At 38.6% G+C, this 20,700-nt stretch overlaps 2 protein-coding genes across 2 annotated transcripts in view; both read left to right on the top strand.

The window, feature by feature from the left end:
- Positions 1–148: 148 nt before the first annotated feature.
- On the top strand, positions 149–13,756 carry Rab2b (RAB2B, member RAS oncogene family). Its single transcript, XM_026414202.2, has 8 exons — positions 149–308; positions 557–628; positions 3,845–3,912; positions 8,574–8,656; positions 8,960–9,052; positions 11,016–11,127; positions 11,712–11,780; positions 12,782–13,756. Exons 1-8 carry the CDS (start codon positions 263–265, stop codon positions 12,887–12,889), a joined length of 651 nt encoding a protein of 216 aa, XP_026269987.1. The 5' UTR covers positions 149–262; the 3' UTR covers positions 12,890–13,756.
- Positions 13,757–17,356: 3,600 nt separating this feature from the next.
- The window catches only part of Chd8 (chromodomain helicase DNA binding protein 8), a 61,897-nt gene continuing 58,553 nt past the window's right edge, over positions 17,357–20,700 (top strand). Inside the window, exon 1 of the mRNA XM_077799384.1 lies at positions 17,357–17,405. The gene's annotated coding sequence lies outside the window, so the exon portion shown is untranslated. The remainder of the gene's footprint in view (positions 17,406–20,700) is intronic.

The raw sequence follows: 20,700 nt of genomic DNA, 5'->3' as shown, positions 1-20,700 counted from the left end.
CCAATCGTACGGATTGGCTAGGTATCGCCCCCTGGAGCTTGGTGGGGTAATAGCATATAGAAGGTCTAGAGGAATCCCTAGAGGCGGTGTCGGAAACTCCGGATCGAGTGAGGATTTCTGGGGAGAGCAATAGAGACGTGGTCCGGGCTAGAGAGGCCGGGGAGGGGAAAAATAAGGAGATCGGTAGATTGAGTGGCTAGAGAAGTCGGAGGTAAGTGGCTGTAGAAGTCGGGCGTACCCGGAATACTGCGGAATCGGGACCATGACTTATGCTTATCTCTTCAAGTACATCATCATCGGGGACACAGGTAACCCACGGGTGGACCGCCATCAAGGCTGGGGCGGGGATCTGAAGCTCCCAAATCGGGTTGCGGGGGCGGGGCTCACTTAGTGGGCTGGGCGTTTCGAGACCAGCGGGCGGGGGGCGGGGGGGGCGGGGCGGGCGGCCGGGGGCGGGGCTCCGGGCTCCCCTCCCTCAGTCCTGGACGCCCAGAGTCTAGCAGCTGGAAAGTTCTCGGGCCGCGTGCTTGCTGGAATTTATGTCCTCCTCTTTCAGGTGTGGGGAAGTCATGTCTCCTCCTGCAGTTCACAGACAAGCGGTTTCAGCCTGTCCACGACCTCACAATAGGTAGGTGTATCTACTTGTTCCAGAACAGATAAAATCAGACAAGCCAAACTGCTCAAATAGGTTAGCAGCCTTAAATGTTCGAAGTAAAAAGTTACCCCCACTACTTTAAACTAATCCGAAATTATGTTAAATGAAGAGTAACTAATTAAAAGCTGATAAATGTGGAGTTAATAATTGAAAGGTAATTTTAAAGATGAATGTGGTTTAAGGACTAGTTGTAGGATTTTTCCCTTCAAATACAGTTTTATGTTTATAGGAAATCCCGTGAAAACATAACTGCCTTATCAGAAACTCAAACGCAATAAATACCAACCTCATGTATTTTTCAAAGAAAACACTAATACATGGACCTTTGTATGTTGGAGATGAAAAAGCAAATTGAAGAACCATCCCAGCCTTAGAATGAAAAGACAGCTGAAAGTGATAGCTTTCCTCTTTTAAAAAATTTTTGATAGAGTTCTGAAAACATACTGGTGGTCATGGAAAATATTACCATCTCCCACACGTTTGTGATGAGGCAACCTGGAGGTGCTCTAATTGGTAAAGCCAACCCAAATAAACAATATATGTAAAACTAGCCTTCTGGCCATGCAAATGAAAATTTAAATGAAATCTAAAGATCCCCACTCTTTTTTTTTTTTTTTCTTAAAGAGAGAGAGAGAGAATTTTAATATTTATTTTTTAGTTTTCGGTGGACACAACATCTTTGTATGTGGTGTTGAGGATCAAACCCGGGCAGCACGCATGCCAGGCAAGCCCGCTACCAGCCCCAAGATCTCCATTGTTGATCTGTTTCTACTTCCAAGTCCTACCAGTATGGAAACCTAAAGCTACCATTGGTCTTCACGAAGTTATTCAGAGCTAAATGATTGTTGAGTTTAAAAAAGGATTTAGAGGATAGCATCAACCAGAAACTATTTTGTTTAATGAATATTTAAGTGAATACTGACACTGTGGTAGGGACTAAAAACACAGTGCTTAACTAGGTAACATTGTACTTTCCTGTCAATTATTTGTAGTCTTCGAGTAGGAGGTAGGGCTGGGGGCAGATACTATCAAATTTGTATTGCAAATGGAAAGAGAGGCTTCCATTTCTATCAGGAAATGCTGAAAATCACTACTGAGCAGGAGTTAGCTAGGCAAAGGGGTTGTAGTGATGAGGGGGAAATGAATACAGCAAGAGGGAATAACATTTGCAAAGACCAGGATGGCAAAGATCAGGCAGGCCACTTTTGGAAAACAAATAATTTAATATGGCTAGAACTTGGAAGTTTCAAATGGAGAGTAGCCAGGAATACAATTGGAGCTAGGTGTGGTGGCATCCGCCAATTATCCCTGCCTCAGGGAGGCTAAGGCAGAAGAATTGCAAGTTGAAGGCAGGCTCAGCAATTTAGCAGAGCTCTAAGCAACTTAAATGATCTCCTGTCTCAAAATAAAAGGGGATGTGGCTCAGTGATTAAGTGTCCCCCGGGTTCAAACTCTGGTATCATTAAAAAGAATCAAGTTAGAGAAACAAAATTCAGTACCAAGTTTTTAAATACTTGAGGGTAATGGGGAAATAACCCTATTAACAAGTTTTAAAGTAAAGGAATGAAGTGGTCAATGAACTTTATCCCAGAGTCCAGTAGAACCTGTGTTTCTGAGTTCAATTCTGTGTACCATAACATACAAGGCAGATGGATAGAAAATACATTTGCAAAATGTCTTAGTGTACAACTAGAAGAAACTGCATGAAAGAGACAAAAGTTCTACATATTAATTTTTACCCATTGAAATTCCATTCCTGTTGTCCAGAAAGAATTAGTGAGTTTTTTCAATGGTTACTGTGTGATTATTTATTAATTTTGGTGCTGTGGTGAACCCAGGGGAACTTTGTTTTTTATTTTGAGACAGGCTCTCACTATCTTGTTTCAGGCCTCAGCTTCCCAAGTGTGCACCACCACACCTGGCCCATGTGATTCTTGATAAAGCAGTTGGAGTAGTAAAAAGCAATTCTTATTCCTTTCTGCTACGTGCAGCACCTTGAAGTTGAGGTATTTCAGGTATATTGTGCTTATCTGCATAGGATCACTAATAGGTGCATATCAGCCCTTAGGGTAAGCTAGATCAGTCATCATTCTTACTTTAAAGTTAGAATTTCTCATGTGTGAAGTACTATATGAAATAGATAATAGGATAAAGATCTGACTTGTAATTCATTGTTTTTGTTTTTTGGTATTGAGGTTTTAACCCAGGAGTGTTTCATCACTGAGCTACACAGTCCTTTTTAATTTTTTATTTTGAGGCAGGGTCTCACTAAGTTCCCCAGGCTGGTTTCAAATTTGTGATCCTCTTGCCTCAGCCTCCTGAGTCACTGTGATTACAGATGTGCACTACCACACCAGTATTTAATTTATTGTTTTTAATATAAGTGACCATCTTTTAAATTTTGGCCTGACAGTACCTTAAGAGAAGAATAATGCCAAGTAAACCAGAAACTTACTCAGATTTCCAGTTTCCATGCTGTAGGGGTGCAATTTTCCAGTGAACTCTGGGAATTATTGGTGATGTGAAATGTATCATTCTTGAGTATCTATTTTTTTAGGTGGGCTCTTTTGTTTTAAACAAAAAGTTCTAGAGTTACAGAAAGAAATGTTTCATGCAGAGACTAGAGAATACTCTGAAAGTCGGGAATTTTTAAAAAAAATTTTACAAGTATTTAAAGAAATTACAAAATGTTACCTCATCAAATTTAAGTGTTAAAACATTGCTAAGAATTTATTCACCTTTTTGCCAAGCATAGTGGTGCCCACCTGTAATCCCAGCAGCTGAGGAGGCTAAGGCAGGAGAATTGCCAGTTCAAAGCCAGCCTCAGCAACTTAGTGAGACACTGTCTCACAATTAAAAGAACAAAAAGAGGCTGGGGGTGCATAGCACTTGGTTCAATCCTGGTACCAAAAAGAATTTATTCACCTTTTTAATTTGAGTTTTTAGCTTTATTCCCCTATCTACTTTTTGGTTACATTCTCAGGTCATATCACCTAGAATATAATTTTTTAATTCTAAAAAAAGGAAACAAATTAATAAAATTAACTGGAGCAAATAACAGCAGTTTTGGGCTTAGTGGCATTGAATACGAAGCTTAAGTCATAAAATATTGAGGAAAAGCTCTAACCTCTCACTCAACATGTCCTTTATTCCCAAGAATCACATTTTTTCTCTTGGTCTTTTCTGAAGGTGTGGAGTTTGGGGCCCGCATGGTCAACATTGATGGAAAACAAATCAAACTGCAAATCTGGGATACGGTAAGAGAGGACAAAATAATTTTATCCCCGACTAAGATCCAAATAGAACAATAAAAGTTGATGCAAGGGAAAAGGGTAAAGAGGGTGGGTCTATTGGTGGTGATGAAATAGGGGAAGAGAGAAATCAATGAGATGGGAACGCTTACTTTTCACCTTTTACAGTTACAAATACTTCCCACCCCCACGCCCAGCATTAGGCATTTAACCAGGGGTCTTTTACCACTAAGCTACATTGCTAACCCTTTATATTCTTTATTTTGAGATAGGGTCTTTCTTTCTATGTTGTCCAGACCGGCCTCAGCCTCCTGAGTCACTAGGATTATAGGTGTGTACCACCATTCCCAGATCTGATTAGATTTTCCATCTCACTTTGTTGAGTTGCCCTAACTACAGGAACATGAATCACTTTACATTTTTAATAGTGATTAACTCCTGTCTGACATCCATAACTTCCAACCTTGTTTCATTTAAATAGCCAGTTTTTGTTTTCAATCCTTTTTCCACCATTAAAGCCTAAGAAATCTTGCTCTGTATCTGCTGTCAAGGTTAACTCTATATTTTTTAAACAGTTGCTATGTATTTATTCCCTTTCATTGTTGAGGTCTAGTGACTTTTTGTCACTACCCTAATTAAGCAATGCAACCCTGATTTTGTATTTCCCGAAAAGGGAGATTTGGACCCCACAGAGAGTACAGCATAGTTTTCGGAAGAAGTGGCAAAGAATGAAGCCTGTGGGTATCAAGACTGATATAAGTTAGATTCTACCTCTTTAACTTAAACCTCTACCACTTCCAAAAATGGATGTTTTGATGGCAGGAGAAAAATCCAGTAGGTGTGAGTTAGTGGTATGGTCATGGTCATTCATGTATTGGCTGCTGACTTCTTTCTTCCTTAAATGCTCATATGAGATATTATTGAATCACAAGAGCCACTACTGTGTAGACAGGATTCTTAAGAAATACTGGCCATTTAAATGGGCCTAGTTCATTTCTGTTCTCTTTAAAAAATTGTTCCGAGATTAATATTTGCTGAATCATAAAAAGCAGATTTCATAATACTGTAGCTATTTGGTTTGAAAAAACTAAAAGATTCATATTTATGATGTAGTGTCTTATCTACAACTTTCTGGGTAAGCCTGATCATTTCTTCCTTGTCATCCCTGATCTCCTGCCCATCGCTTACCCACCTTGACTTCCTACTTTCTTGATCCCTCATCCCTTTACTTTAAAGCTATCCTGTATGAAAACATTTATGTAGCTGGGTATGCTTGTAATCCCAGCAACTCTGCAGGCTCATACAAGAGAATCGCAAATATGAGGCCAGCCTCAGCAATCTAGTGAGACCCTATCTCAATAAGAAATAAAAAGGATTGTGTATGTAGCTTAGTGGTAAAAGCAACCCTGGATTCAATCCTTAGTATCAAAAAAAAAAAAAAGTTTAGAGATTATCAAATGGATATTTTGTTTTATTTTTTGGTGCTACAAATTGAACCCAGGATCTTATATCCCAGTGTTCTTTCAACCACTGAGCTTCACCTTCAGCTCCATGATGTATATTTTTCAAAATAGAAATTTTCATTTTGAGGCAGGATCTTACTAAGTTGCCAAGGTTGGCCTCAAATTTGAGATCCTCCTGTGTCAGCCTCTCAAATTGCTGGGATTATAAGTGTGTGACACCATGTCCTGCTCATGCTGCATATTTTAAACATACCAGGTTATCCAGAGTTTTTTGTTGTCACTGTTCTGGTATTAATAAAAATTTAGAGACGCTTACTAGTTTTTGTTTTGTTTTGTTTTGTTTTGTTTTTACATGTGTGTCTGTGTCTTATATGTGTGTGTCATTCTCAAATACACAGGCTAAGGAAGAGGCATTGTACTATAGCTAATGGAAACGATTGATTAATCTCAAATTAATTTGTATTTGCTTTGGAATGCATTTTGATTCTTAGAAATAGAGTGTATCCAACTTTCTAAAATTTGATACTTCAAACTATATGCTTTAGACGTATACAGGAACTGGGAATGATGGCACATGTCTGTAATCCCAGCAATTTGGGAGGCCAAGGCTGGAGGATCACAAGTTTGATGCCATCCTTGTCAACTTAGTGAGATCTTGACTTAAGGGTTGGGGATGTGGCTCAGTGGGAGAGTGTCCCAGTGTTCAATCCTCAGTACTGTCCCTGCCTCCTGCAAAAAAAAAAAAAAAAAAAAAAAGTGTAATAGAATGCTCCCACGTGGAAGAAATAGAAAGTTATGCATTCTCTTTAACAAAACTCCGTCTTAGTTATTTGCTACTTCAGATTTCTTACTGGGGATGGACAAGGATACCTGAAACTGATGTAGACTAGCCTAAGTGGAATCATTTACTCATTCTAGCTTACTGGTTCATGAACTGGACAGAGATGAAGAAGTAAGTAGAGTGATTAGATTTTAAAGGTTTTTTGATGACCCACTGGAAGTATTTTCAGTTGTGAAGTGAAATGCCACCATGTGATTGAACCATCATGAGGGCTTCCCTCACTTTGCCTTTTAGTTCCTAGTAGGACTTGTGGGAAGTAGAAGAGGACTTTCGATGATAGCAGAAGAGGAGAAAAAGTAAGAGATTAAAGCAAAACAGGACCCAAATAATGTAAGACATGGGATTATTAGGGAATAAATATAAAACTTTATGTAAGCTCTTGGAGGCAAAAGTAAACAATACTATAAAGTATTGTATTACCGAAGGAGAACTTTTGAATTTATTTTTTGTTTTTGGATTCAGATGTTCTAGCAATTATAAAAGTCACTAAATATTTATGTGATTCTTTTATGGAGAGATTCTTGTATGTTTACAAAAGTAGCCTTAGGGTTAATGCACTTGGTTTCTTTTCCCTCATTCAAACCCTGATTTAGATTATATGATATAATGGCTAAGAAAAAAAAGAACTTTTGTGCTAGAAAAAGCACTAAGATCTTAAATTTAAATTATAGCTCCAGCATTGCTTTATGATTTTTGGCCTGTTGTTGAATTTTCTTCTTTAAATTTTATTTTTCCCATTTTCAAAGGGGGAATTATAATAGTAATATTTGTTTCAGGACTGTTAAAAAGAATTAAGTGAGATAATATATGTAATTGTAGCTTATGGTTCCTGACACATAGTGTATGCCGAAAGATAGTTTAAAATATTATTATAGTGTTAATATTGTCACTGTTGATATTATACAATCAGAAGGCAATTTATTTATTTATTTATTTATTTTTGTCTTCATCATGGTTTTCCTGTCTTTCAAACTTCCCAACCTTGTGTAAGGATATGAAGATAAATAATCTCAAAAATGTGAGAACTAGCTAGGTAGGGTGGTGTTTGCCTGTAATCCCAGCTGCTCAGGAGGCTGAGGCAGGAGGATCAAAAATTCAAGGCCAGTCTCTGCAACTTAGTGAGACTTTGTCACAAAATGAAAAATAGAAAGAGCTGGGAATGTAGTTCAAAGGTAGAATGCCCATGGTAAAATCCCCAATACTGCACCAAAGAAAAACAAACCAACCCCCCAAAATAATAATATAAAACCTTTCCTAATAGGATAGATTAAATGCACAGGATATACATAATATTATTTGAAAGACACTTCTTCACTGGGCACAATGGTGCATACCTATAATCTCTGTGACTCTGGAGGCTGAGGCAGGAAGATCTCAAAAAGTTTTTTGAGGCCGGCCCCAGCAACTTAGTGAGACTCTCAGCAACTTAGCAAGACCCTGTCTTGAAAATAAAAAAGACAGGGATGCGGCTCAGGAGTAAAGCTCCCTGGGTTCAATCTCCAGTACCGAAAAGAAAAAAAAGACACACATTTTTCCTTTCCCTAAGAAAAAAAGAAAGACTTGTCATGAAAAGAAAGCAAATATTTGCAGCATGTGGGGGAATTAACTAATTGCTTGGTTATAAATAAAACTTAATATTTTGGCCCAATTAGAAATGTGAACAAGCTGGATTTTTTTAAAGGAAAATTTTATCCTAGCTTTTGGGTATCTTTTCTTGTTCCTTATTTCTATTTTCCATGTTGGGATTTTCAGCAAGGAACATTTAGGTAGGTTGTCCTACTATTATCCATGGATCACTAAAGGTCATTTAGCATATGCTCAATTTAATTGTTTTACATCTAATTTTCTACACTGATCCATTGGAAAGAAACTCCCACAGGGTGTTGGCATTCTAAGATAATTTTTCTCTTTATGGGTAGAAACAGAAAGATTAATATGAAGTCATCATATTTGGGATTGAAAATACAACATACCCTGAGTTTCCATTCCCATTTCCAATTGTTCCCTTCTGGGGTATATTGAGAAATATATGCAAAGGACTTTTATGTCATGATGATTCTGGAGTGCTACTGGCATTTAGTGACTAGGGTTAGGGATGTTAAACATCAAGCAATTTGTTGGACAGTTTCATAGGAAGAGTAATCCAACCACCCAAAATAGCAATTGCATTCTTATTGCAGAATATTGACTCTACCTGGATTTTCCCTGGGCAGGCATGTTTTCTTTTCCTAATTCTCTTAATCTAATAGAAATTCATTGTTAGTTAAGTCCTTTGTTTTGGGCTAGTATGTGATTAAGTCAGTTCTCTGGAAATAACCTAGTTTTATTGGGATTTTTTTGTTGTTGCCATGTTGATGGGAAAGGCTGGGCAAGAATCCTTCCGTTCTATCACCCGTTCCTACTACAGGGGAGCAGCTGGAGCACTGCTGGTGTATGACATTACAAGGTGAGCCAGTTTTGGTATGTGGGAGGGAAATTCTTAGGTTCTTCAATGCTTTTCTATCAACATGTTCTGCTAAAGATGACCTCTTTAAAATTTTTCTATATACAATATAACTTTCTCCCTTTTCCTATATATTTGAAGTTGCTTTGGGCTTGGAATTCATTCATTTGATTTTTCAGTGCTGGGGATCAAACCCAGGGCCTTCACATGCAGAGAACTCACTCTACTACTGAGCTACATCCGTAACCCTGCTTTGGCCTTTTGAAATGGGCTTCTGACCCACTTTCTGAACTTTTTCTGTTGTAGGCGTGAAACCTTCAATCACCTAACCTCATGGTTAGAGGATGCCCGCCAACACTCTAGTTCCAACATGGTTATCATGCTGATTGGGAATAAAAGGTAAAATTTTATCTTTACGAATATTAACCATCAGGAGTCATCTAGGTACTCTGTGGGCATTAAATTTCTTAGTCCGCAGAATTTCTCAGTTTATGGTTCTTTTATGGTCTCAGTAAAAAATGAATGAATTAATGAGGCAAAATATACAGAACTTAAAATTTATCACTTTTTTTTTTTTTCCTCCAGTACTAGGGATTGAACACAGGGGCATTCTACCATCAACCCTTTTTATTTTGAGATAGGGTCTTGCTAAGTTGCTGAGGCTGGCTTCAAACTTGTGCTCCTCCTGCCTCCACCTCCAGAGTAGCTGGGATTACAGGCATGTTCATTTAACCATTTTAAAGTGTACAGTTCTATGACATTATGTGTATTTATGGTATTCTGCAACCACCACCACCATTCATCTCCAGAACTTTTTTCATCTTCTCAAATTCTGTAACCATTCAGTACTTGGGCTTATCTCCCCACCTGCTTTTCCTCTGTGGCAACACTATTCTGTTTGCTTTCTTCCTTTTTTTTTTTCTTTTTATTGGTGGTGTTGGGGATTGAATTCAGGGCCTTGTGCATGTGAGGCAAGCACTCTACCAACTGAGCTATATCCCCAGCCCCTGCTTTCTTTCTTTATGAATTTAACTAATGTAGGCTTCTTATGTTAGTGGAATCATGAAATATTTATGCTTTTGTGATTGACTTATTTTACTTACCATCTCATCTTCAAGGTTTATCCATATTGTAGCACATATCAGAATTTCTTTGCTTTTTAAGGATGTATAGTATTTAATTGTATGCATATGCCAGATTTTGTTCATCCATTTATCTGTGGACACTTGTATTGCTGCCACCTTTTGACTATTGTGAATAATGCTGTCAGCATGGGTACAGAGATCTGTAGTAGTCCTTCCTTTCAGTTCTTTTGGATATGCACCCAAAAGTAGACTTGCTGGATCATATGATAATTCTGTTTAATTTTTTGAAGAACCACCATGCTGTTTTTCATAGTGACTGTACCATTTTACATTTTACTGGCAATGCACAGGGCTTCTTCTTCTTTTTTTTTTTTTTAAAGAGAGAGAATTTTTTAATATTTATTTTTTAGTTTTTGGTGGAGGACACAACATCTTTATTTTACTTTTATGTGGTGCTGAGGATCAAACACAGCACCCCACATATCCCAGGCGAGCGCGCTACTGCTTGAGCCACATCCCCAGCCCCAATGCACAGGGCTTCTAATTTCTCTACATCTTTGCCAACACTTATTATTTTCAGTAAAAAAAAAAAAAAATTGTCACCTAAAGGCCAAAAGAAATATTTAATAATTTTATTATTAGTTAAATCTAAAACAAACAAAAAGTAGGTAGTTCTAAATAATATAAATATACTTATGAAAAATATAAGTTAAAATAAAATATTTTTAAAAATATTTCTACTTTGTTCTTCTGGATCTCATTTGAAAAAGAAGCATATGGTATAGTTTTGAGTGATTTATCAGGCTTGCCTTTATAAGCCTTTTCTTTGTAATAGAGTAAGGTATTATGCAGTGACTGTCTTGAATCTGAAAAATGTTTTCTTTTTTCTTTTTCTGTTGCTTCCCTCTACCACCCCCCAGTACTGGGGATTGAATCCAGGGGCACTTTACCACTGAGCTCTTCCCTGTCCTTTTTATTTTGTATTTTGAGGTAGACTCTCATTAAGTTGCCAATACTGGCCTCATATCTGTGATCCTTTTGCCTTATCCTGCCAAGTAGCTGGGGTTGGTTACAGGCAAGTGTCACTGCTCCCAGTTGAAGCATGTTTTCTAAGAGGCTACAGAAATTAGTAATCCTTTACAAGAGAATATAATGTAGGATCTACATACTTTACAGATTAGCTGGCAGTTGAAACCATTATGGGATTCTTTTAGATTTAGAGTTTCCTCTTTCACTTGGATCTTTTTTTAGTTTCCTCTCCAATTAATCTCTTGCAGTGACCTAGAGTCCCGCAGGGATGTGAAGAGAGAGGAAGGAGAGGCCTTTGCTCGGGAGCATGGACTTATATTCATGGAAACTTCAGCCAAAACAGCCTGCAATGTTGAAGAGGTACTATTTTGGAAAAAGTGAAAGCTCTCCAGAGATTGCATTACCATCTTTGTCCTTTTATTCAATAGAAGAGATTTCTATAGGATAAGGGCAAAGAAAGGGCATCTTGAAGTCATAATGACTAAATGTCTCATTTTAAGGGTACTGTTCCATTTTATTTTATCCTGATTCCTAAAGTTGTACTTTTGCTTTGAGTAACATTAATTGGTAAGATGGGTTAGAAACCACTCTCACTATAGCTGGGGTGGGCGTTGTTTATTGGTTCCACTATAGTCTTTCCTAGCCTGGTGTTGACTATATCTTCAGTAATTAATTGAAAAGAGATCATATTTGTCTAAAGAAGGTACCAAGCTCAGAATCCTGGGAACATCTTTGAGCAGTACCAGAATACATAAAATTTCCTTTTTCCTTTTGAAACTACTCTCATTGGCTCTTAAGGGATATTTGGGGACTCATATTTTTTTACTCCTTTCTGGTGATTCCTACTTCATCTTAGAAATCCAAATAAGAATAATATTTGTATTCTCTTTCTCTCATTTCTCTACCTTACCTTAAGACTGATAAATGATTTATGTCTCCTTCAGGCCTTCATTAACACAGCCAAAGAAATATACAGGAAGATCCAGCAGGGTTTATTTGATGTCCACAATGAGGTAAGAAAAGGTGGTGGGTGAGGTGTTGATAGTTAATTTTGTTCTGTTTTGAAAAGGAATGGAAGATCCCTACAATGTAAACATTCCCTGTCTGATACGTGAATTGTAACTCTGCCATTTCAAGCTCTTTTCCTAATGTAGGCACATGGAAACCTGTAATCAATTTCTGTTTTTCCTCAAGTCTGAGACCTAGAACACTTAAAGAAATTGTTAGGGTGGTAATCTAAAAGACTTACACCATATGGGAGTTTTTGTCGCAGTCTCTGTTTTTTAACATTTTTAGGGCTTAAAGAGAGATTTAATATTTAAAATTTTGTTTTTAAATTCTTTTTTGTTGGGTTTAATACTTAATTGCTCAAAAAGGCCTGGTATACTGGGGATTTAACCGAAGGTCACTTTCCCAGTGATGTACAGCCTCAGACCTTTTATTTCTGTTTTGTTGTTTGTTTGCTCTATTTTTTCCTCCCTAGACTTTTTATTATTATTATTATTATTATTTTAAAGTTTGAGACAGGGTTTAAGTTGGTGAGGGTCTTAACTAAGTTACTAAGGCAGACCTTGAAGTTCTCCTGTTTCAGCCTCCCAATTCTGTCAAGTTATAGACATGTGCTATGGTGCCCAGCTTGGGAGGGTCATTTCTGTAAAGCAAATTCTGAGACAAAACAAAAAAAGAATCATATACTACTTCTATACTTGTGCCTCCTCTACTCTTACCTAGCTAATTATATCTTAATTCTACAAATAACTGTGTAACAGTGCACCTTAAAAATGGAACAGAAACCACTTTTAGGCAGCTAAGATTTTTATATCCCAGCTAGTCATCTTATCCTTATCCATCAGAGATTATTGTACCCCAACAATTTGGCTATGGCACATTGTTACCTGCCAAGGTCATACCTGGTTTTAGATATAATTAATGATTTCTCCCTTTCTCCCTGCTCCTTTTTTCCCATTCACTTTAGCACCAAGGTGGGAACTTGTGCCTTTTTTTTCTTTTACAGGCAAATGGCATCAAGATTGGGCCCCAACAGTCAATTTCAACATCACTGGGACCCAGCGCCTCTCAGCAGAACTGTCGTGATCTAGGGTCGGACGCTGGCTGCTGCTGAACATCTGACCTGAACTCTTTTTTTTTTTTTTTTTTTTTTTCTGTCTTTCTTTCCTGGAACAGCTTCAGATCAATAGGCTTAAAGAAAGAAGTCTTACTTGGTTTGGCTGAGAGCAGCCTCTTTTCAAGGTGTGATATTTTGCTTTTCCACTTAAAGAACAGGGAAGAATTTGAGCCCTTACTGACCTGTCCTCTTTCAGGGACGTGAGCCTTCCCTATAGATTGGGGCTTTTTTCAACTTCTTTTTTAATTTCTAAAATGTTAGGATCAAAGTTGATTGTCAGGGTAGTTCAAAAATAAACAATTTAATAAGCATATATAATATGCTCCCCATCAAGAATTAGTAGCAAGGGACAAGTATATCTGCTTGAACACTTGAGATGACCAGGATCTAGCTGGCTTTAGGATAGTAGATCTGCTGCATAGGAAATTTCATTGAGTTTTTTAACTTCTTTGTTTTTGGGGGACTACTTGCCACAACATGTCCACTTTGGACAAGTTCTTGCAGAAAGCAGTTCCTTCTACTTGTTTAAGGAAGCTGAGTGCTTCTCTACTATCCCATTGCTGGTTTCTGTATCTTACTTACCAAACTTGAGAAGTGGAGTTGGTCCTGGACCTGTGGCCACTTATCCTTACCTAAAGAAAACATTCATTTCGTATTCACTTTGCTTAGGGACCAGATGTAACATTGCAGTGTACTTCACTGAATTGATCTCTATTGTTTCATCATACTCACTTCTTGACTAGATATATTTGGACTCTAATCAAGCTTATTTGCTTATTATACATGGTATATTTATTCCTACTTCTGTACCTTTGCATATGTCCTACTCTCTACTAACACTGTACTTAAAGTCCAACAGTTTTTCCTTTAGGAAGCCTTCAGCGATCTCCTAGGGACTTCTAAGCAATTATTGACATAGTACCCCTTAGCTTTCCTATATTGGCTATTCATATGTATATTTATTTATATGTATGTTACTTTGTAAATATATTTTATAGTAGTTTTATGTGTAGAATTTGTCTTCTCATATAGGTTGTAAGCTCTGTAGAGCAGGATCCATATCACCCCTTTATTTTTATAAACCACTTCCCTCACCGTTTCTTCACAGGTGCCTAGTGCTACTCATGATGTGATTATAGAATTTGACTGATACACTTAAAAACTTATGACTTATTTTAGACTTTAGAGGAAACAAAAGGCCTTAGAGTCATCTCTGTAATTCCTGGTCTCTTCCATCTGTTTACCCTGGGTTATATATTCTTCTTTTCCTCTCCTGCCTTCCTTTGGCTCATAGCCTCTATTCTGTGCAGCATACGTTAAGGCTGCTCATTACCAAGCAATCAGATAACTGGTTGCTTCTCCAGCCCTTCTCCTTTTCAGATCATATAATACTATCCTAGCCATATTTGCCTTTGCTTTACTTCACTTCACTCATACCTTCTGGGTCAGTTGCTTATTTTCCTTGATATCTCACTTTTTTCCACAGCACCGAGGTCTCATGAATTTTTATAATTTTTGTTGTTAATGAATTGTTTCATTATTAAATATATGCATGTATTCAAGCTGCTCATATTCCATGTGTCATTTCTGATTACATATCTAGCATAAGTAGATAACTCTTCCTCCTAGAGTATGGTATCAAATATATGGAAGAAGCCGCTTCCTTCAGATTTGTTTTATACCCCCTTTTGCTCCCAGTAGTAGTAACCAATGTTGTACCAGGAAGTTGGAAAAAAAATTCTGGGTATTGTTTTTCTTTCCTCAGTACTAAGGATTGACTCCAGTGGGTCTCCACTGAGCTGTCTACTGAGCTATAACCCCCACCCTTTTTAATTTTTGAGATAATCTCACTAAGTAACCCAGGCTGGCCTCAGATTTGTCATTCTCCTGCCTCAGCCTCTCAAGTAGCTGGAATTATAGGTATGTACTACCATGCCCAGCTTGTTTTTTTTTTTTTTCTTCTTTCAGTTTTTACTTATTCAAAAAGGAACAGAGGGCTGGGATTGTAGCTCAGTGGGAGAGTACTTGCTTTGCATGTGTGAGGTACTGGGTCGGATCCTCAGCACCACATAAAAAATATATTGTGTCCATCTACAACTAAAAAAAGTACTTAAAAAAAAAAAAGGAAATGAGACGGGGCTATGGATGTAGCTCAGTGATAGAGTGCTTGCCAAAAAGCAATTGAGGCTGTTGAATTTGGAGTTAGCTGCCTGTTCCCTTACCCCAGGGACAGAACTAAATTAACATTGTAGTTTCTGTACAGAAGTTTTTCTTTACCATCCCAAAGTATCTTTTAGCAATTGGGAAGCATTAGAGCCTTGGTCAAAGACAGCATTCTGCCTAAGACTTCCTGCTTTCAGAGTCATTGATACCACTTAGATAATTGAGAGCATAATTTTAAATCCTAACTTATACATCCAGTTCTGTTATTCAATTTATAAGCTTCTGTATTTGGGTGTTTCACCAAGTGTAAAGAAATGGTAAACAAAAGTACATTTGTGATGTGCTCGTGTTGTGAGTTAGTTGGTCATGAAGAATTGTAGAAAATGGATATTCCACCTCCATGTGCAGAATTTTATTAGATAATGTGGGTGTTGATTGTTTACCAGTGATGCTGGAAAATCAATCTATAGTAAAAGATCAGTATAGAGGGGCTGGGATTATAGCTCAGCTTCAGAGCGCTTGCCTTGCACATGTGAGGCACTGGGTTCGATCCTCAACACCAAATAAAAATAAAGATTGTGTCCATCTTTTTAAAAATCTTAAAAAAAAAAATCAGTATAGATATCAGAAATTGTTGAATCAGGACCTCCTTTTTCCCTCTTTCTATAATACCATCCTTTGATGGCAGGCCTCTTCTATATCAGATAGTAACCGGAAGGATAACAAGCTCTTATTTTGGTAACCATTGGTATTTAAGATTATATATGTATATGCATTTACAGATAAACAACAGTGTTTTGATAAATCCTAATACCTCACATCCTCAAATATGATAAAATGGTAGCAGTAGACAAGAAAGGGTTTTGTTTTTGTTTTTTGGTGCTGGGGATTGAATACAAGGATACTTTACTACTGAGCTCCATCACCAACCCTTTTTATTATTTATTTTGAGCCAGGGTCTTGCTAAGTTACCTAGGTTGGCGTGAAATTTGGGAGTCTTCCTGCCTTAGCCTCCGTAATTGCTAGGATTAGAGGCCTATGCTTCAGTGCCTGCCCTCAGATGACTTCTCAAAATGTATGGATATGCAATTATGTTACTGCTTGAGAAATTCCTCTAATGATCTGGAAGGAATCCCTTCAAAATTTATGTAGTAAAGTGTAAATAGCTATAGAGAGTAAGATTGGGAAAATCAGATCTTTCTCATCTAGTACAATTTCACCTACAATAAAATTATTTCTTTTTTCAACATTTATGCAGTTATTTAAAAGTGGCGTTTCTAAGTTTGCCTCCTAATGTTCCTTCCTCCTTACATATCATTATCATAAGTTCATAATTAGCACTGAATGTATTTGTTTGGATCTGTTGATCAATTTTAAGACTTTTTTTAATGGAACTATACCTCGAATTTTAGTATTTCTGAGTATTCTGCTTTCAAAGTCAGAATAATGAAAAACATAAATTAAGCTGGCATCGTGGGGCACTTCTGTAATACCAGCAACTCTGGAGGCCAAGGCCAGAGTATCTAAAATCCAGCTAGACCCTGTTTGAAAAAGGTTAAATCCCCAGTACCAATAAATAAATAAATAAAATCAAGTGAAGTATAAAAATTGGAAGCTATCTGTGTTGGTGATGCGCTGATATTTTGAAGAATTGATTATAAAGGATTTCCCTAAGAAGTGGTGATACCGACTTTAATTTTAAGAATTGATTTTGGTTTTTCTGATTTGGTAAAACCTCATCAATCCTGCAGTTATGCTAGAGGGTGGTGGTGGTTGCTTTTATTCACATTCAGTATTATTGCAGAGTTCCTCTTCATGACTGAGGGAAAGCCTATCTGTAGGAGAATATGTTGGGGCTGGACAGACATAGTCGGACAGAAAGCCGAAAATTCGCCCTCCCCTCCCCGCCCGCCTGACGCCGGCACGATCCAAGATGGCTTCCCTGAAACAGGTAACTACATGTGTAAGTTTAGAGCGCCCCCAACGGAGAGGGTCAAAAAGATGCCGAGAGGCCCGTTCACCTGCGAACTGAGCCGTCGGAGGCGAGCTGCCGCCAGATTTTATTTTCAATCAGGCATATCTGTGGTTGCCTACGTACCGTTCTCAGCCTTTTAGGACCTCCCACCTCAAGAGACTTCCTGGATGGCGTTCACACTACCCCGCTGGAAGAGGCCGGGCTTCGGCTCCGCCATTGGTGGGTGGGAGCGAAGGTGGGCGGACCCCAGGGAGAATGGACTACTAGCAAGCTAGATTGAGGCGAGGGCTGGCCATGCTCCGCCGGAAGGCGCCTTGTTCTCCAAGACGGTGAGTTGAAACGCTGACTGGGAAGGAAGCACCAGGACTTGTTCAGGTAGGCTTCCCGCTCACGCCTGCTCCTCAGTGCTGGCCCAAGAGTCTTTCCAAAAGCTCTGACTCTCAGAATGGCTTCAGGAACTTATCCTCCCTCCTCTCCCTCGCGCCCCCTCCCCGTCCCCCAGTTGTAAGGGATCAGGTGCTGGGTGATGGTCTGGACTGAACCATTCTCCTTTGTGAGAGGCCGGGGGAGAGGGCGGCTGCTGGGCCGCGGGGTCCGAGCAGGGCCACGCCGCGAAGGGGGCTGCTTGGGCCACCATGGAGTTTTAAGAGCTTGTCATTGCATTACTGGGCGTGGTGTAGATTAGAGGCAGCGCCTTGTTCTTCTTCCCCCTTCAGAGTAGGAAAAACTCCCCGGCTCCGTTTGCTTACTTCATACTTTGGGCTCAAGTGGGAGGTTAAGCTTCTACCTACCCACCTTCTTTCCTTCCTTTCTCTCTCTTTTATTTAATAATAAAAGTGGATAGGAAAGTATAGAGAGCGTATGCAGATTGTTATTCACTCTTAGGTGTAATTTCCGTGTGTCTTCTCCGAGTGAAGAGCAGGGTGTTGGAGAGTGTGTAGAGGTGGTGGGAAAGGAGAGCTCAAGCCTTGTATCTCCTTTGACAGGTCTGCAGAGCTCACTGGATTTCTGTTGCATTATATAAACTCATCAGTGGCAGAGGACCACTCCCCCTACCTCATAGCGAATGCAGTCTCTTTATTTACCTGTCTCTAGTGTCCGCAGGGAATTTCCCTGCCATTGCAGCAGCTGTGCAAATGCAGCCACCTCTTTTTAAGGGGCAGTCGTGAAGTAATTAAGGTCTTAACAGAAGAGGTATGTAGTGGACCGGTCGCGTTTTGATGAACGTACAAAGTGAGCTAGAAGTAAAAAATTTAGAACTCTATCGCGTTCTCTTTTGAAGAATAGGCACTGAAAAGTCTCAGACACAAGGCTTGGGAACTGCATTATCAGTGTTTGTTGCATCCCACCATCACATCAGCATTCACAGATCATGTATCTGTTTTTCTGAGTTTGTCAACTCAGTCAAGGATTCCCTGACTGCATTATCCTCAGCTGAGGTCCCAACTGGTGTGGAGCATATTAGGTACTGGAAAGTGAGTTTTGATTTGGATAATGTCTTAAGTAATTTGTTCTGCTTACGTATTTCTTTTGTATAGTCACCCAGTAGGTTCCAGAACAAGTTGCAGTCAATTTCGTGGTGCCAGAGTGGGAACAATTTTGGAGTTATTTCAATACTTTAAAAAAATGTAAGAAAAACAACATTTTATATTTAAGAAGGCCTTTTGTTGCAGGAGTAGCATGCCAGTGGGTCTGAAAGGCAAGGCAAAGGACATTGGCCAAAAACAGAATAAGCACGTTCCTTGAATAGACAGGCTGTATGAGGAACTGGAGTGTAGCTAATGGTAGAACATGTGTTTAGATTGTGTGAATATCTGGGGTCAATCCCAGCACCCCCAATTCCCACAAAATGAGGCAGGCTCCCAAGGCTTAAAATGGAAATAACAAGGATTGGTAGATTGGTTTGGGATAAGTGATTTGATGGACCAGTGTATAGGTGCACAGGTCATACATTACATACATTACCTTTGCTTAATCTGATCTGTCTTATGAATCTGGCCTGTTGAATTTGCCAGTTCTTTTTTTTTTTTTTTTTTTTTTTTTTTTGGTGGTGGTGCTGGGGATTGAACCCAGGGTCTTATGCATGTGAAGCAAGCACTCTACCAACTGAGTTGAATCCCCAGCCCAGATTTTGTCAGTTCTTAAATTGACAAATTCTTTTCTTTTTTTGGGGGGGGGCGCTACTGGGGATTGAACTCAGGGGCACTTGACCACAAAGTCACATCTCCAGCCCAATTTTGTATTTAGAGATAGGGTCTCACTGAGTTGCTTAGCACATTGCTGAGGCTGTCTTTGAACTCAGGATCCTCCTTTCTCAGCTTCCTGGGTTCACTGGGATTATAGGTGTGCACCACTGCCCCTGGCAACAGATTCTTTCTTGGGTTGGGAGGGTGCTGGGGTTCAAATCCAGGGCCTAGTGCATTCTAGGCAAGTGCTCTACCACCAAGCTACATCCCCAGCCCAACAAAATTTATTTAGATATGGATGGAAAATGTGTTCATTCAGGTGGTTGTGAATCACCAGGAAACACAGACCTGGCATTTCCCAGGAACACCTTTGCTGTATCATCCCTGAATGATGAGGTAGAGGTATCTTGTAATTGTAGGACCCACTATTCCAGAAGTTTTATTATAACAGGAAAAAAAATCGATATTTCATTTGAAGCATGGTGTTTCTGATAGGTAACAGAGGATGGTGAGGGCAGTTTTTAAAATATACCATTGAATACTTCTGTGAAAAGGTGATTTTTTTTTTAATGCAATACTACCATTTAATATTAATTTGTGAGTGCCAAAACTATGCTTGCTTACTGAAAGAATGAAATTGAATGTTCTCATTTTTGAAAGGACTGTAACATTCAGATGAATGTTAAAATGCTTTAGTAATATTGTTTGTTCACAGCTCTGGAAGAGTTAAGCTATCTTCTGAGGTTACATTGAGTCTAATATCTGGGAGAAAAACAGAAGACAGACATTTCTCTGGAGCCTCCACCCTCAACCCTGAAAGTTACTGTACTTGCATTTAAGCAAGTCCCTTATCTGCAGGTCTTTGTGTGACCTGTCCTTGCACTATTGTGACCACCGTGGAATTTACTGTTTTACTTACAGCGTTTGATTCATTGGTAGATTATCATGTTTCCTGTCACTCAATTTAAAATTTTTGTATTTCCTCTTTAATGAATTTTTTTTGTGTGTGTGGTGTTGGGGATTGAACCCATGGCCTTGTGCCTGTGAGGCAAGCACTCTACCAACTGAACTATATCCCCAGCCTTCTTTAATAAATAAACAATTTATTTATTTATTTTTTTGCTTCTTAGAGTTTATAATCTTCATTATTTTGTTATGATTCTGTTCACTTTGTTTTTTGTTGCAGTCCACTGATATTGTCCCCTTTTGCCTCTATAGCTGAGAACTTGTAAGGATATAGAGACCCCAATTTTCAAGATGTAGTTCCTTCTGTACCTACTCTCTAAGTAGTATTTATATGCAACAAAGTTGTTGAATGAACAGTTTCCTATTACTTAAAAGTTTATTTAACCATTTAGTGCATTCTAAACTTTGTCCTGGATATGGATAACCTTTTTCCCTTTAACATCTTAGTTTGTTTATGTATGTGTTAATGAAGTCATAATTTAGCTCTTTTGTTTGTTTTTCTAATTCTGTTTCCCATT

Source organism: Urocitellus parryii, chromosome 6 (genome assembly GCF_045843805.1).
Source record: "Urocitellus parryii isolate mUroPar1 chromosome 6, mUroPar1.hap1, whole genome shotgun sequence".
Taxonomy (NCBI): Eukaryota; Metazoa; Chordata; class Mammalia; order Rodentia; family Sciuridae; genus Urocitellus; species Urocitellus parryii.
The sequence above is the reverse complement of the archived record's forward strand: the minus strand, read 5'-3'. Positions and strand labels throughout refer to the sequence as shown.

Excerpts from the sequence above, each read along its gene's own strand:
- Rab2b (XM_026414202.2), top strand. The coding sequence starts at position 263 with ATGACTTATGCTTATCTCTTCAAGTACATCATCATCGGGGACACAG. Across the intron at positions 309-556 it reads CATCATCATCGGGGACACAG|GTGTGGGGAAGTCATGTCTC; the intron begins GTAACCCACGGG and ends CTCCTCTTTCAG. Across the intron at positions 11,781-12,781 it reads TATTTGATGTCCACAATGAG|GCAAATGGCATCAAGATTGG; the intron begins GTAAGAAAAGGT and ends TTTCTTTTACAG.